At 39.9% G+C, this 18,104-nt stretch overlaps 1 protein-coding gene across 11 annotated transcripts in view; it reads right to left on the bottom strand.

Moving 5' to 3' along the window:
* The window catches only part of ENPP2 (ectonucleotide pyrophosphatase/phosphodiesterase 2), a 144,641-nt gene that overhangs the window by 71,196 nt on the left and 55,341 nt on the right, over positions 1–18,104 (bottom strand). For 8 of the 11 annotated variants that reach the window (XM_078072065.1, XM_078072068.1, XM_078072066.1 and 5 more), the window contains exon 2: positions 9,456–9,558. In XM_078072065.1, coding sequence (XP_077928191.1) covers positions 9,456–9,558 — 103 coding nt within the window. Of the gene's footprint in view, positions 1–9,455; positions 9,559–9,769; positions 9,903–18,104 lie in introns of those variants that run through there. The other 3 variants (XM_036080395.2, XM_036080399.2, XM_036080401.2) reach the window with 1 other exon arrangement.

The following is an 18,104-nucleotide window of genomic DNA, read 5'->3' as shown; positions in this document are numbered from 1 at the left end:
AATCTCAAGAATCAGCTAAAAATTTAGAGGGGGGGAGGAAACAGACAAAAATTCTACATATTTGTATGATATAAGCAATTAAGTTCAAAAATTCAATGGAAGTTCCATTCATCATAGTGCCTAAAAGATATGATATCTAGGTATAAATTTCATCAGATATGTGCAGGACCTACCTGAAGAACACATTAAAACTCTACAAAAAGATATTTCAAAAGATTTCATTACATGGAAAGATATACCATCTTGGAGATAAAAATAATTAATATTATAAAAATATCAGTTCTTCCTAATTAAACTTGAAGATTCAATGCAACCACAATAAAAATATAAAGAGGAGTTTTTTAAACTGGAGAGGATATTAAAAGTTTATAAAAAATGAATATATGAAATGAAAAACACTGGAAAGGAGAGTAATTTGGTGAAGACTAGATAGTAAAGTATATTCTGAAGTTAAATAATTAAAACAGTTTGTACCAGGAAATAAGTAGATCAGTGCTGAGGGTGGGGATGGGAAATAGAGCCAAATATATGAGAATTTATTTATAATGAAAGCAATTGGAGAAAGAAAGAAGGATTAATCAGGAGGTGAAAGAAGGATTAATTAGTAAGTAGTGCTAGAATAACTGGCTGACTAGAAAAAATTAAGCTGTATCCTCATTCTAGCTTACAAAATAATTAATTTCTAATGAATGGAAAGTGTAAGCAGTGTCCTACCTGTTGCTAGGAATGAAATTTTTTGTAAAATAGAACACAATTTGGAAATGCATATGAATCTTTCACCCAAAAATTCCATTACTAGAAATTCACTTCTCGGGTATATTTGCAAAACTTTGTCAAGATATATGTACAAGATATATGTACAACACCGTATCCGTAAGTGGAATATTGCCCCAGCCCTTACAAAGAATGAGTCAGATCTGTGTAGGCTGATATGGAAAGATCTACAAAATATATAAACATGTTTTTTTAAAGAGCAAAGTGACAGAACAGTATGATAGTATTAAATATTATACATTATATTTTGTGTCAAAAATAGAGGGAAAGAGAGCAATGAGGATATAAATAAATATAAAAATAAAAACAGAGCCAGAGAGGGGAGGGGCGGCAGAGGCATTGAGAAAGGTACAGGTGTCAATAACCTCCCTCCCCCCCACAAGAAACTCTTTACAGGAATTATATTTGAGCAAAATGACTGAGAAAGAGAGAAGCAGAGGGATTTTTTTAACCCTTCTGTAGTTTGAAACTTCTACAATTTTATAAATGTCTTTTGTTTGTTTGCTTTCTTCTATCTCCATCCCTGTGTGTATATATATCCCTGTGTGTATATATGTATAAAGTATATATTATATAATAGATATTATATATAAATAGCTTAACAAATTTTATTGATGACATGCTATGTATAATCTTATTTCCTTATTTATGTTTATGAATTTTTCATTTTTTTACAATTAGCACACATTACTTTTAAAAACAAGCAAACATAAGAAGCAGGCAGAGAACAGAAGTTAAATAACATTTCCAGGTTCACTGAAGCCATTTATCTGAACATCCCGTTCATCCCTCAGTCCCTTGTCCTTTTAAAAGTCAGAGTCACCCAATCCTAGCCTTTATGGCATCAGATCAGTTCAAGTAAAGCAAACAGATTCACTAGACCATGAGATGTGAAACGCTTGTGCATGGTTGATTCTGGGATGTTGAAATACGTACAAACCGCACCAGCTCAGTTTAGGAAATAATGTCAAGTTTCCAATGCAGTGCCTTACCTCTGTTTCAAAAACCACATTTTTCTATTGACTTTGGCCAACCTATCAACAGTGCATGCTGGGCCATAAGACACGGTAGGAGGAGGGGGGTGTTGAGATGTGCAAAAAGTAAAAATAGAGAAAGCCCTATAGTAAAAACAAAGATAAGAAAAAGACTTATAATTGAATTATTCCTTTTTTTAAGGGTACCGCTTAGCCAGAATCAGTAGCCATCTAATAAATTCTGAGGAGAATTCATTCCCATGAGCTGCATACATAAATAAGCTCAGCTATGCTTATCGCTGAGATAATGCTAAGAGGTCCAAAGGCACATTGTTCGCAGTTGTTGACTTGTCCTGTCTTCTCTTCTTTATGGTGTCCAGCCTGCATTCGAAATATTCCTCCAATCATGCTCTTTGCTTTTCCTTCATCACAATCTCTTCCCTATTTCTCTCTTTACTTTTAAAACATCTGTGTGGAATTTCAGCCATTTTAAACCTTTCTCCATCCATGCTGGTCATGTGATTTTTACTATATTCTTACAGCCTTGATTATTCTCTGACTGTATCCCCCACTTTGTTTTTGAAAAATAATTGAATCTCACTCAATAGCTTTCACCCGAATGATAATCTTCTTTGCCAAACCTTAAACGGAAGACAGCTTTGTTAAGGAAGAGTTGCTCTTACATTCATCATGCAAACACACAGATCATAAAAAGTGTTGGACTCGATGTTTACCAACAGCTTGCAAGTAAAAATAAATTCTGGGGCCAGTATGGACTAGGGACACATATGCCAAATTCACTCTTGGCTGGCTTGGACTCAGCTGACAATGGCAGCAAGAGAAATGGGAAAGATGAATTGATCCATGTAGTTCTTCCAATCCAATAATCTCAAGAATTTGAACTTCTGTACCTCTTTTAATCAAATCAGGTGATAGAGTCACATTCACTTCGCCTTTCCAGGGCCCATCCCACCCCCGCCATCTTCCATAACAAGCTCTAATCCCCATGCTTTTCTAGCTCTGCAATCATCCTCCACATTTGGCTTTTTCATTCCATGCCCATGTCTCATGTCCTTCCCCCCACACCAGCCTAAGGACAGATTTGAGGTCTTCATTTTTTATTGGAAAATTTTAACCTGGTTCCATGGTTAAATATACAAAGATTCTCTGACTTAGTATACGTCTAAATTCTAAAATCTGTAAAGCTTTCCTTTACCTGACCTAAATCAAGTTCTATAATTTATTGAATGGTGTGATGAAAACTGCAGGATCAGTGGATATGTGGTGTCTCATAATTACTGAGACTTCCATAAAAGCTCAGAACCAACAAGGAAGACAAAAGACAAAAACAAACACCTTGAAAGGATCAAGACAAAAATGTGTGATAAGTATGGAGGTTTAGAATTTCATATGAGACATTTGCCAATACTTTTATGAGATTCAAATTCTATTGCTGCCTTCTTAATTACATATTTAAATAATGTTATTTTGCTTAAAGATGCAACTCAGTTCCAGAATCTTAAAAAATAACTCTTATAGTCTATACAGACACATTTTCTTGTAATAGGGACTTCAAATTTTAAAACCTATATATATGTACATATACAATAGGCATAAAAAAAGTGCTATACATTCCTTATTTTTCACAGAAGCATTTCATGATTTAAAAACCACCAACATAGGGCGCCTGGGTGGCTCAGTTGGTTAAGCAACTGCCTTCGGCTCAGGTCATGATCCTGGAGTCCCTGGATCGAGTCCCGCATCAGGCTCCCTGCTCGGCAGGGAGTCTGCTTCTCCCTCTGACCCTCCTCCCTCTCATGCGCTCTCTCATTCTCTCTCTCTCAAATAAATAAATAAAATCTTTAAAAAAAAATAAAATAAAATAAAAAATAAAAAATAAAAAAATAAAAACCACCAACATAAAAACATGATTTATTACACTCAAATTCATAATTCTGATAGAAACAAGTGAAATTATTTTCACTTAGTTAAGTAAAATCTTATTTCTAAAACATTCCATCGGGCGCCTGGGTGACTAAGTCGTTTGAACATCTGACTCTTGATTTCGACTCAGGTCATGATCTCGGGGTCGTGAGATCGAGCCCCACATTGGGCTCCATGCTCAGCGCAGAGTCTGCTTGAGATTCCCTCTCTCCCTCTTCCCTCTGCCCCTCCCCTCCAACCACTCTTTAAATAAATACATAAATAAAATCTTTCTAAAAAGATAAAAAATAAAACATTCCATCTTACCATACATACACAGAGGCGGTGTCATAGAATTCTGGTGCCATTTATATGGGGAAAAACTACCAATAATTTAATAGACCATTGGAAAGAACATAATTCATGACAAGAGTTGTGACCTACTCGTGAGTTCATCCCAGACCCCCAATCCTATTTTCCTCTAAATCCCTCTGCAAAATGGAAATTTTCTGATTTGGATGATGACTGGCGAGGGAAGCAGTATTTAAGTTTGAAAACCTTTAGTTTCCTAAAGCTGGGAGACTCTTTCTTCTAAGCTTTGCGTGGTGATCCTGTGTCCAGGATTTGAGAGATGGCACCCTGTCTGTTCCTCCCGTTCTCTGTGGTCCTCAGCCCGAGTGCTTCCTCAGAGTGAGAGGAAAGCCTTGCAATGGGCTGTGGGCTGTGGTTATGCCTCCTGTTGAAGAACACTGACACAGAACTGGTTTTCCTCTGTCTGCCTGCCGTGTCTAAAGCAAAACCACAGGGAAAGGAGGCGGTCAACATGGACGACATTCAAGATGCTGACCAACTCTAGCATTTAATGCTGTCTTATGCCTCTTCTGGAGTATATGATTCATCCTTTATGGTCATACTTTCTTGTACCGCAGTGGCCATGTGTTCTCGATACCATTGACCTCAGCCCATAGTGAGCAGCACTTACATACTGACCTCCATGTTAGTCTCTCTGCTTCCTAAAGACATTAGTTCCCATAAATACCCACTACGGTGGCATCCGTTCTCTCCTCCTTGTCAGATTCTGGACCAGCTTTTATGGACAACTTTTTCAGTAAATAGGTCTACCTGGGAAGTTTTCAGGCACCTGCACTTTTAAAGCATTTATAAACACAACGTTCTCATGTAGAAAGATCTTGTAAACTAGAAGAAAACAGTTTTCTATGCAACGTAAATAAAATAGATCAAAAACTTTAGTTCAACTTTTAAACCCCTCAAGTAGCATTTATGATGGTAGTCAGTAGAGTATGTCTGAATGGTTTGCAAATCTGCCCCCAAACAATGAAACGCTGTCATCAAAATCACAGGTATTGGCAACTTGAAAAAGTAAAAATTTAGACACTGGTCTTGGAACATAAGTGAAGATAAATTAAATGTATCATCATATATTTAACACTTTATATTCTCAACAACCCTAATATGGCATTTTGTTCTCAAAAACCTTTTCCGATAAAGAGGCAACATTATTCCTGTTTTTCTGGTTGGAAAATCAGAACCCTCAGGCTAATCTGAGCTAGCAAGGGCCTGGCTAAAATTTTAGACCATCTGAATACAACTATAGCACTGTTTTTGTCCACAAAGGATTTTTCCCAATTCTGCACACAGGCTATGAGTTTGATGAAGACATGATTTGGAAAGGTTTTTTGGTTCAAGAATCTATGTGAATAACTATTGAGGACTGAGATTTCTGGTCACGCAGACAAGATAGAGGATTCTGTATAGTTTTAAGATAAATGAAAAACCCCTACTCCAGAGCTCCATTTAACAAAGCCCTGAAAGACCTGTGCCCTCCTTAGACTCTTCTTCAGACAGTTTTATTCCATTTACTTAAAACACCCTATGACTCAAGGCGCCTGGGTGACTCAGTTGGTTAAGCAACTGACTCTTGATTTTGGCTCAGGTCATGATCTCAGTGTTGTGAGATCGAATCCCATGTCGGGCTCCATCCTGGGCATGGAGCCTGCTTCATATTCTCTCTCTCCCTCTCTCCCTCCCCTCCTTGTCTCTCTCTCTCAATAAATAAACAAACACCCCTGACTCTACATTATATTTAACATCAAGTCCCATCAAGTCATGACAGAGTTTTCCTTCCAGAATCATGGCTGTTGTATTTGTCAGCTTTACAGTTTCCTACATGCTACTTTGCCATCATCAAGACAGTTTTTCATTGTAGAATGAGATTCCAAACTTTATCAGATGAACACAAACCTTCCCGTTCCTCTTAACCATTGTTGTTTTCTCTGCGATTCACAAAGACTCACTTTACTCATAAAGCTGTGAGAGATCCTCCTCCTTTTACATTTACCCATGAATTTCATTCACATTCACACACTTTTAAACTTTGGAGCCACTAAAAATGATGACGAGTTGGCTGGGGCTTTCGAGTCTCTATTAGCCAGTTTATTCACAAGCTCACAAATTTCCCTGTGTCTTCCAAGTATTAAGTCGCTTATATTTCAGAGGATATCCCATTTCCATCTGGAGACTGAAAGGGAATCTATCACAAACTTCAGTAAAATTACCTCCACTCTCACACCACACCCATACACATACGCACGTGTCCGCACACACCTGTACACACATAAATTCTCTTGCAATCTTTTTTTTTTTTTTTTTTTTAAGATTTTATTTATTTATTTGAGAGAGAGAATGAGATAGAGAGAGCATGAGAAGGTGGAGGGTCAGAGGGAGAAGCAGACTCCCTGCCGAGCAGGGAGCCCGATGCGGGACTCGATCCCGGGACTCCAGGATCATGACCTGAGCCGAAGGCAGTCGCTTAACCAACTGAGCCACCCAGGCGCCCCAATTCTCTTGCAATCTTAAAGGTAAATCAAGCTGGCTACACCAGATGTATGAACAAAGATGTCAAACTGATGTGCACTTATTATTTACATTTTCTTTGAAAATGTATTCTAGCCATCCCATGCACCTGATTGCCCATTATATTTACCCAATAGAATTATAATTAGCTCTGCTCATTTCCTATCTCCTAATAAATCCATAGATCTCTTATCATCTGGTAGAAGAAACCCTATTCTACCAGTACTTCCGCTAGATCACTAGGTCCTAACAATAAATCCAGCCAACAAGTGTGCTAGTTAGTTAATTATAACAGTCTGTTTGCACTGCCACAGCCTTGAAACTAACACCCCAGTCCATAGTACAGCAGTGAGGGTCTGCCCCGTGTGTAGAACATTCTCACCTATTGCTGAGGACTCTGAGAAACTACATTTACTAAGCAAGGAAGTGCATGCTTTTGAATGGGAGATCTTGCTCTGGTCAGTCTGAAGCTAGCTAGCCATATATTAATACCCTTTGTGTTCCATTTGGTCAAACAGTCTTGAAGCACTGAGCTTCTCAGGATTTCTTTGGAACATGAAAGCATTGCTGAAAATAGGCATGGTTGCCTTTCCTTTTTAGTATCTTGTCCTAATACATATATAAAAGTTCGCCCAATGCTTTCTGATGTGAAAGCCTTGCTTACAGAATAACCAACCACATGCATTATTTGAGGGAGGCCCTTTCTAGGCACATATAACATTTAAAAAGATGAACATGCTTAAACTCTCTGCACTATGCTCTCATCAGTTTCCAAAGTACATCTCTGGTCTATATTCAGGAGAAAATAACCATTAGTGCCTAAAAAGCTGGTAAACTACAGCAACAGAAAAATTAAAAATAAAAAGTGTTCAGGCATACCAAAATCCTAAAACTCAGACCTAAATGGCATTGTATCCCAACTAAGCTTCAAAGAGGTAGAATTTCCACTAAAAAATTATTTTAGAAGATACCATAAAGGCCTAAAATAATCAATGATTTAATTAAATAATTCAAGAAGCAAATATTCTGTACTACATTTAAGATCACTCAGATGTATACATTATAATATAGATTATATTATTTTTACAGAAGTAACATAGACTCAATAGTTCTTAGAGTTGTTTCTTATAATGTATGGAGATAATTATACACAAAATACATTTAAGGATTAATAAATCTGTTCTATACTTTCCAAGTTCTCCAGTAGAGCGCACACAAATTCAAGAGTCAATGAAACAGAATGGATGGAATCACGAGCTTTTTTTTTTTTTAATCCAGAAGGAAACTTAGAAATCATCCAGGCCTGCTCTCGTTATACAGCTAAGGACACAGACGTCACAAGTGACTTGCCCAAGGCCACATGGCAAATTCTATGGATCCAGGTCATCAGTCCAGAACCTTCATGTTTTCCAAAAAGAGTCAACTTTGAAAATAATGAGTGACTTGATTTTACACATTCATTAAGAAAACACCTTGTCCTCTCAGTTTTGGCTGAAGTAATATAGGACTATGAAACAGAAAAGAAGTTCCTTTTAGGATGCATTGGAAAGAACCAGCAGTGGGCTCTCGAGCTGCTAGCTTGCCCATATGAAGATACTAAGAATCCAATCCCCCTTCCCGTCTGTGCAGTTATAGTCAGTGCTAATGGGTATTATACTTGTCTGGAACAAGAAAAAGAGGTCTTTGAAGACAGCATTTGTCACCAATAAAAACAGGATTCTCCAGCCCAGTGATCTCCTCTCCTCTCCCTCCCCAACAGAAGACAACTCATTTTGCCCATTTGGCTCACTGGGGGTGCAATTTTTATGATCTATTCTCTACTTTTCACCCCAACCACACCCCACTTTGACTCATTAAACTACTTCTAATATTATTCTTTCAACCTTCTGGCCTGACTCAAAAGCAACTTACTTGATGCAAGGAAGACCTAGTATTCCATCAATATATGTATCCTGACTTGGTTAATAAAAGTTCATGCTGGCTGAACAGAGACAGGTGACCATCTTTTAGATCAGTCAGGTCAAAAAATACAGAGAAATTCAAAACACGCTGAGATGTCAGAGAAAGTCAAGAAAATATTGCCCCCTAGAGTACCCATTACTTAATATGTAATTTTTATTTATAAAACCATCAGCAGCTCCAATTTCCAGGAAATTAACCAACTCATTACTTAAGACCTGGTCAGTTAAGCCCCCTCGGTCTGCACAAGGAGCTCCTTTATAAGAATTCCCACACTGCTGATGGCGTAGTGTATTGTAAAAGGAAACGCCTTCACTTTGGTTCTATTAGTTAAGTCAAGGTACACTATTAAAACTTACCTTTCCTTATGCCAAAAGAGAAAACTGGGTGCAAGTCAATCCTGTAAGCTCTTCAAAGCACCTCTTCTCTCTTATATTTTCCCTATTTTAGGTAACTCTTAATCTCATCTCATAGTCCTAAATGCTGAAGTTTCAGAAAGACAGTTCACTGCTTTTTTCTGCCACTCCTTTTTTTTCTCCTTTTTTTTTTGGAGATCAGAAGTTTCTGGAGACAAATATTACATCCTATGTCACATGACAATAAACCAAATTCATGTCTCTCCAATATTAAACCAGCACCTGTTCCCACCACTTCTATCTTAGCCTTGTCTGTTAACAAGAGTTTGAATTTTATCTTAACATTTATAAGTTCCAGAGTACAAAGATTGAAATAGCCTGTTAATCACAGAGCAAGCATACATGTTCTCGTAATTAAAACCACATTCTCTCACCTGAATTACACACAGAGCTATTTTTACTCCAAAGAAATCTAGGACTCAATTAGTTATACTGCAAGATTAGCTTAAAGATGCATTTCTTCAGGAGTTTATATTGATTATCCAGTGCATAATATTTTAAAAGGACTGAGTGCACGAACAGTCACTACACTTACCTGTGGGAGGGCCTTCATCCCATCCTTCTGCCCTCTTAATTCGATTTGCTGTGAATCCTAAGCAGATATTGACTCCAACAGCAAAAGTGAACAGCGATATTACCTAAGGGAGTAAGGAGATCAAGGTGTCAGGCCAATTAGTCAAATGACATGAAGGCAATTCAGAGGACTTCAACATCAGCACCCCATCCTACAACTTCCAAAATGCACTGTAAAGTGCTGTCTTTGGTTTTAAAACAAAAAGAAAAATCCAAAATCAGGACCTGATTCTCCACATCAAGTCCTTCCCCCTGCGATGCCATCATCTATCCTACCTGATCGGGCCGGAACGGGCTTCTCCTGGCCATGGCAGAGGGTTCTTGGAAAGCCTCTTGCACTGTGTTCTCTCTTGCCTACACTGAATGCACTGCTTTTTGGGGCTCTGAGTTCAGTCTATTAACTACAAGTAATCCCACCTGGGAAGTTGACAGCCTCCTCTGATTTGTCCGGAGCTGGATTTCATCAGGATTGGTTCACAAATGGCAGCTCTGAGCCTAAGAGGCTTGAAACATCCCTCTGCTTCTCTCCACCCCCTTATCGGTCCCGCCCCTCACACACACACACACACACACACACACACACACACACACACGCATACACTTTCATGTGGTTTCCTCTGGTAACATGAGGGTTTCTTATGTTGCTGTGGCCAATAACAGTGCATGTTCATTTTCCTTTCCTCACAAAAACATGGTTTTAAAAAAGAAACCAAATGTATTTGATCTGATAAAAACAAAACAGAGCTGTAAAAGGGTTTCCACCAGCTTTAAGCTTTTAAGGTTTACAATGTAGTTATTCAATGTAGTCAACCTCACGACTTTATTTAAAAAAAAAACAAAAAAAACAAGGAAAGTTTTATAATTTATAAACCTAACAACTTTCCCCTGTCTTTCCCATTTATTTATTTTTTCTGGCAGTTTAAATGACCCTGTCCCTACTGCCACATTCTCAGCTACTCCCAACTACTCAAATATTTCTCACGATAAAATCTCCCAAGATTGTAACTAACACAAGAGATAGCATTATTTTTCCTCGTGGTGTTGTTAGCCTTTAGAGAAGTAACTTTTATCAAAATACTGGGAATGCCAGCTAAGCAGCAGAGAGTCCTTCTGCCCTGTGCAGAAGGACAAAGTATCTTCAGCCTGTCTCTTCTTCCTGAAAAAAAAAACTGTCAGCTTGGTTTTTATTGGGGGGGGAGGGGAGGGAGGACGGAAGGGGAGGGGCTGGATGGGGAAGCTTTATTAGTGATTGAATTTAGGAAGGAAATCTCAATGGCAGCAAGAAGTTAGCTTTAAAAACGGTTTCCCTGATTATTTTCCAGTTGCATGGTCCTCTAGCCCCCAAACGCTGTCCGTTAAGGCTGTTGTAAATGTTAAAAGTTCCTTTATGAAGCATTTGGCAACCAGGAGGCTTCTAAAAGAAATCAAGGTCTCTAAATCTGAAAGTTATTTAAATATTGTCTGCTTTTCGGATTCAAAGGAGGGAAGAAGGCTGGCCTTTGGTTTCCCTCGCGCCAGGCCCGGGGACCATCAATCTCGCGCTGAGCATCTGTGTGTCCATAAACAAATACAGTGCTTACCATGCAACACATTACTAACAGGGCAGTGGCTGGGCTCAAATCAAACATGATAGCACAAACATGATAGCACAAAAGCAAGACCTTGTTTACAGTGGATTGCACAGTAGGCCTGGGTTTCATTATATATTCTAGAATTCAGTAACAGCTAATTGAGAAAAAGAAAACACTCTGCCAAACTTTAAGTTGCCTTTCTAGAATCCCTTCAGCTTTGTACTCTTGCAAAGATGGCAGGCTTCTGGATTTTTCTACAAGAGTCCCTTGCTTTAGTTTCTGTGCCATACTGAAATGATTTGGAGTTGGGTATTTAGCAAGGCTTATGAAAGATGTTAACCCCATGTAAGAGTCTTCTGCTCTTTGTGTTCAATTTCAAGATGCAGCCTTGCTTTTACAGCAGAAAACTGTACACCAAAAAGGAAAAGCTCAAGGCAAACCCGGGACTGCCTTGCATTGTATGCCAATGGGGTTCCAAATGTTCCCCAAAACCCTGCTTCCGCTTCTCTCTAACCTCCCTGGCCCTTGCCAACTTTAGATTCTGTCTGACATTTGATTGTAGAAACCCAGCTTGAGGATAATGAAGGCTCCCCTTGTGGAAAAAAAATAGACTCAGAAGCTGAACATCATCCACTAATTTTTTTTGACATGCAGCATAGCTGTGCAAGGAAAAAAGCCTTAAGTGTAATAGTCGATCCATAATTGGCTTCTGTACAGCACTTGTTATCAATTATCTAAGAGGATTGAGCTCAGGCATTATTTCCATCAACCATTCTGTCAAGGAGATTTGTCTTCAGGTCGTTGTGCACACGGAACTCATTAAAACACACATATTCACAAGAGCACATGTGCACACACACGTGCATACACACACACACACACACCATCTAACCATCGTAAACAGAATTTTACTAAAAGACATCGTGATGAATTAACTCTCAGGGGGTGATACCTTGGGCATCAAATCGACTACAAAATACAATTACCTTTCATACCGAAAACTAAGAAAACCAAAAAAATCTGGAAATGCATACCATAGGTCTAGAAACTCAACTAAGTGACTGGAATGTGGTCCCCAACCTTCTGTAAACACAACCCAATTAAGAAAGTCTACCTGATCTGGAGTTTAAGATTTTGGAATAATGTCACCCATGGTTGGGTCAGTAAACAAGAAAGTGTAGGAAAAAGACTAAAATTAACTTCCAGAATGGTTTATTAATCCAGCCATATGTCAGAGAGAACACTGCCCCCTGGCAGAAAAAAAACCCCAGAACTATAACAAATCTTGGGACAGTCTCAGGCCTTAGTAATCATTCTGTGGTTCTCTAGCTTTATTGGGCATAAGAATCACCCCAGGAGCTTGTTTACAATGTGGATGCTTGCGATCTACTCCCCAAGATTTGGACTCAACAGGTCTAGGGGGCAGGGCGAAGAAACGAGGATTCTAGAGGCCAGACAAGAACTTCACAACAGGTCCTTCTGATGCAAGTAATGTAAGGAGCACATTGAGAGAAACAGCATTGGAATAAATTACTCTGAGTTAATTTATTTATGTCCTGCATGTTGAATTGTTTGGTGTCATTCATAATGTAATTTTAATATATTACTAAGAGCATTCACTATTAATTGGACATTAAAGTCGAGATCTCTTAATGCCACACCATGGCTGTTCCTCCATGAGAATCATCTCCAAACTGTAAGCAGCAGAACAGTATTTTATTTACTTTGCTGGTGGTACAAAGCAGCAGTGTGTGTGTTGCCTGATTGCGATACAGTAGCTGCATTTATACTAACTAATGCACAGTCTATCTTTCATGAAATGGTTCTGTGAATCCTTGTTCCCAAGCCCTGATTAAGGTAAGAGGGCTTGAGGTTCGTAGTGAGATTTGAAAGATACATAATTGAAGGTTGTCATTCTTGCCTCCTGCTGTAACTACAGAATTTTCATGAACTGATTCAGACTTTATCTACATCCACTTTCTCGTGATGCAGAATTAACTGCCTAATGGTGTCTTGACTCGACTTAACACTGTTCCCGGAATTCTTCTAAGACTTTCGTGTTAGGCAATTACTGACCACCTGATTTTTCAGCAGTGTCACTTAGCAGTAAATATAGCATATACACTAAGAAAGTAAGAAAAGAGCAGCCACGTGGATTCTTCCTATTTTAAAACTCTTTGAGCTGAGTCTTGTTTTTTAAAATCTGCTGTGGTTGCCGGCTATTAGAAAATTCAGGAGAAAAACAGGACAGCAGTCTTTGCGAAAGGGGTTTACCAATCTAAATTGAGCAAAAAATTATGGTGGCTAATGGAGGAGCAAGCTGGCTCAATTGCTCCCGCAAGTCAGGACTGCAGATGTGTATAAAGTAGACACCACTTAAGATTCTAAACCACAGATGCAAGGCTTTATGGGTAATCTATGGCCCCAGGAGGTTCTCTGGTGGAGAAATAGCATACATCTATTCAAATGCGAACAGGACTTGTGTTATTCGTTATTACACAATTGAAAGCTGAAATCAACACTGGCACATCTTTCAATTTGCTACAATTTATATAGCAAATCTCTATGCATGACATTAATTCCCAGTGGAATCTAAGTATACGCCCCCCCAGGAGAACATTCTCTATCCTCTAAGAATAGTCATTCATTGGACAAATATTCATTAGCTCCCACTGTGTGCCAAGCACTGTTCTGGGCACTAGTATTATATGGGGAGCTGAACCAAGCACAGCCCCCTGCCCTCCATAGCAATCAAATAGACACAGAAATAAAAGTAAAATTGTAACTGGCTAAGTGTAGAAATGTAGAGGTAAATGTTGCTGTGAGAACTTATGATTTTGGACTGATCTCGTCAAGAGGGTCATGGAAGACTTTGTGGAGTATGAGTGGAGCTGAGATGTGCAGGGTAGGTGGGAGTAACGAGGTAAGAGAGAAGATTCTAGACAGAGCGAACAGGATGTGCAAAGTTCTGTGTAGGGTGGAGGCTCAGCACACCCATGATATGGAAAGACAGCTGGTCTGACTAGAGTAGCAAGAGCAAAAGTGAGAATGGTGTGCAATGAGCCGAGGGATCAGAGGGGCCAGCTCAGGTGGGACTTCCTCTGTCACGTGGGGTGCTATTGTCTTTGCCCTACAAGCGATGGAAAGCCTTAAAAGGGCTTATGCAGGTGAAAGTTTACTCAGATTTTGAAGGACGAATCTTTGTACAGTGTGGACAGGAAGTGGAGGGAGTCAAGGACAGATATGGTAAATCAGCTGGGAGATGATGGAGTAATCGAGGCGGAAGCTAGTGACCCCTGCACCAAGCAGGTCATGGTGGTGGAGAGGGAGAACATTGGGAGAGTCATGGGAAAGACCCATTAATGAACTGGGTACAAGGATCGAGGGGCAGGAGGGTGTAAAGTGTGACTCCCGAGCTAATGAATTTGGAATTGGATTGTGATGACCAAATACATAGAGTACTCAGTAAAGTCACTCCTTCAGTTTTAATTGGATTATAAAACAGAGGTGGAGATACGTACCCACTTGCTAACACTCTAGAATTAGTTCAAATTAAGGGATATGGCTAATAGCTTTAACACATTTGTCAGTAGTTTTAAAAATCACCGAAGCCAGTTGCTTTAAAGTAACCTTGGGATTTAAATACTGAAAATACACATACTCATAATTGAGGTTTAAAAGGAATTGCTGCCAGGAAATAAGTCTGCTTTGTTGCTAACTCTAGCTTATAATACAACATTTTAAAACGTAAAAGTCAGTTTGTCTACTTCTTTTCAGCTACTCTGAGAGCTGCACACTCAATTTCCAGGCGCGTGGACGAAGGACATAACAGTTGGGCAAGAGGGCTCCCCCGCGTGTGCAAGAGCTCGTGCGAGTTTTCACGGGCGCGTCTGCTCTGTACGGTGCTCTGTGTAATGCACAGCACGGATGGGTGGGTATGTGACTGCAGAAAAGACGTCCACCACGGAGCTGAAGGCTCATCCTTCACCTTCCCGTCTCTCACCCTGGCAGGCTGCGAAGCTACTGGCCATTCCACTCGCAGATGAAGAAATGGAAGTTCCAAGAGTAAGTGACATCTTCAAGCAGGTCTCAGAACCAGATCTCTGAAGCCAGCTTTGTCCCCTTCTCACTCTAGCATGACATCCCTCTGTTACACCACACGAGGGCCTCCACTCGACACGTGCAGAACGCAGCCGCCCAGACAACCAGCTCACCTTCCAACTTCACTCCTCATGAAAACCTGCTGCAATCCTTCCGTCTCTTGTTTCTTACCAGACCATGTCTATAGGGTCTAGTTATTGATTCCAGCTATTACCATCCTTTCTCAGAGCTGGCTGAGTGTTACTAATATCTAAATTGTCTTCCAATGTGGGGACGCCTGGGTGGCTCAGTCGGTTAAGCGTCTGCCTTCGGCTCAGGTCGTGATCCCAGGGTCCTGGGATCGAGTCCCGCATCGGGCTCCCTGCTCCGCGGGGAGCCTGCTTCTCCCTCTGCCTCTGTCTCTCTCTCTCTCTCTGTCTCTCATGAATAAATAAATAAAATCTTTAAAAAAATAAAATAAAATAAAATAAATTGTCTTCCAATGTGAATATTTTAGATTCTCCCCTCATCTTCATTCTTCGGGACACGCATGGGCAGTTTGTCTCACAATGGCTCTAGCTGTTTGCACCCTCTGCCCCCTTCAAACACCTTTTCTTTGAGACCTCTCTCTTTTTTTTTTTTAATAGGATTTATTTATTTATTTGAGAGAGAGAGCTCGAGGAGAAGGAACAGAGGGAGAGGGAGAGAGAGAATCTCAAGCAGACTCCACGCTGAGGGCAGATTCCAAGGCAGGGGCTCAATCTCAAGACCCTGAGATCACCAAGTGAGCTGAAACCAAGAGTCTGCCGCTTAATGGGCTGTGCCACCCAGGACCCCTGAGGCCTCTCAATTCACTCCCATTCATTGCCCAGAGAGCCCCACATAAAATGCAAATCCGATGATTTTCCTCACCATCTTAAAACCTTCAGTGGCTCCCTACCACAGCCCTTCTCCAAGTATGATCCTTGAGCCAGCAGAGTCAGAATCACCTAGAACTTGTTACAAATGCAAATCCTTAGGTCCTACCTCAGATTTACTGAATCAGAAACTCAGGGGGTGGGGTGAGTAGAGCCCCAAATCTGTGTTAACAAACCCACCGGGCAATTCTGCTGCAAATTTGAGAACCACTAACCTAAAGCATAAAATCCAAACTCCTTGGCAAGGCAAATAGGATTCTAAATCCAAAATTAAGTTCTCTGGATTCAGATCCCAGCTCTACTACTGTTTAACTGTGAGACCTTACATTACCCTTTGGCGAACTGCTTCTCCACCCTAAGACTCCGTTTTCTCATCTGTATCCAGCTCATAGGATTCTTAAGAGTATTACATGGAATAATCTGTGTAAATTGCCTAGCTCAATGCCCAGCACAGAAGAATGTTTAGTAAATGGTAAATTTTTTAATTAGAGAAATATTTGCTGTTCCTTGATTAAGTTATGCCCTCTCACACATCCATTCTTTAATATATGTTGCTTTGCCCTAGAATGCCCTTCTCCACCAAATCTCCCTGGCAAACCCCAACACATTCATGAAAATTCAGATCAGGTGTAACTCCTCTGTGAAACCCTCCCTGATTTTGCCTCTCCTATACAGAGCAATGGACTCCTCTGCTCTGCTCCCTTATTGTCTACCAATCCTTTTTTAGGCCTCTTTGTGCCTTGTGATCTCTCTGAATTCAGGGACCAGTGATCCCTGTACTCCACAGAGCTTTGCATCTTTCCTGGGATATAACAGGCAGACAATAAATGTTTGTTGAAGGAAGTACTTGGTATCAAGAAATTTAAATTGGAATTTCAACTGAACTTCAATTCTTGCTCTCTTATTAACTAATACCTGGGTCACTTCAAGCCCATGTTTCTGCATCTATAAAGCAGAATTATTGGGTAAATTTGGTGGTTTGTAACCTTTTTTAAGCATTAAAACCTTATTTTCAAATAAAATCTCAAAACGAATATCAACATCTAAATTTGGAGCTGCTCTACTTTAAGTGGGGGGAGCCTGGATCCTGTCCCACCAGCCACCTCCCCTTCTCCAAGTCCAAGCTAATTTCCACACATCTCCTCATGCTGCTTCTTAGCTCTGAAGTCCTCCTCTTTCCATGGTGCTCATCCAAATCTCAGTCAACTCATAACCTTTCCCAAGGCTATGGATTATTAACAAAAATAATATGAGTTCTTGTAACACTGGGTTGATATGAAGACCAACTGATAGAATGCATGTTAAGCAAGTAGCTCATTGCTTGAAACATAGAAAACGTACAAATATTAGCCATTATTACATACAGGAGGCTAAAGACCACATCTGTTATCATGTTCTCAGCATTCAGCAAAGAGCTGAGCACCTAACAGGTGCTTAGTTGTGACACAGCTTCTAGGAAAATTCGTTTACTTTTAGAGAGATTATATGTAGATTAAAGTTGGAAATGTTACAAACCAGGCTTGTCACATTCTCTCTGACCTCAAGAGATAACGAGGAGCATTTACTTGGCAAAGGGTGGGGTAACTCTGGAGACAGCCTAAACGCATGAGTTTGAACTACAATGACAAAGACCCTCCATTTGGATTGGAAAGCCCCAAGAATTTGAGCTGCTACTCAAGAAATTTGTTTGAACACAAACCTCAAAGGAAGTTTATGCTACTGGAATGGCATCATCGCATGCTTAGCAGCACATCCACTGTGCGTAGCAATCCATCCATTCTCCTCTTGGAGAGGAAGCAAAACTGCTATTTCTGTGATTCCCCTTGCAAGCAAACAAGAGCCAGTGACATTCAACAAACGAGGAATAGAAGGGAGTTTCCTCTGCCCAAGAAAAGACTTCTATGAAAACTTACAGCTAACACCATACTTAATGGTGAAAGACTGAATGCTTTCCCCCTAAGATCGGAACAATCTTAGATTGAATCTAGATTGAACAATCTTAGACAAGGATGTCTTCTCTCGCCACCTATTCAACACTGCACT

The sequence above is a fragment of the Halichoerus grypus genome, chromosome 5, assembly GCF_964656455.1.
Source record: "Halichoerus grypus chromosome 5, mHalGry1.hap1.1, whole genome shotgun sequence".
Classification (NCBI taxonomy): domain Eukaryota; kingdom Metazoa; phylum Chordata; class Mammalia; order Carnivora; family Phocidae; genus Halichoerus; species Halichoerus grypus.
This window is presented reverse-complemented; position numbering and strand designations above follow the sequence as displayed.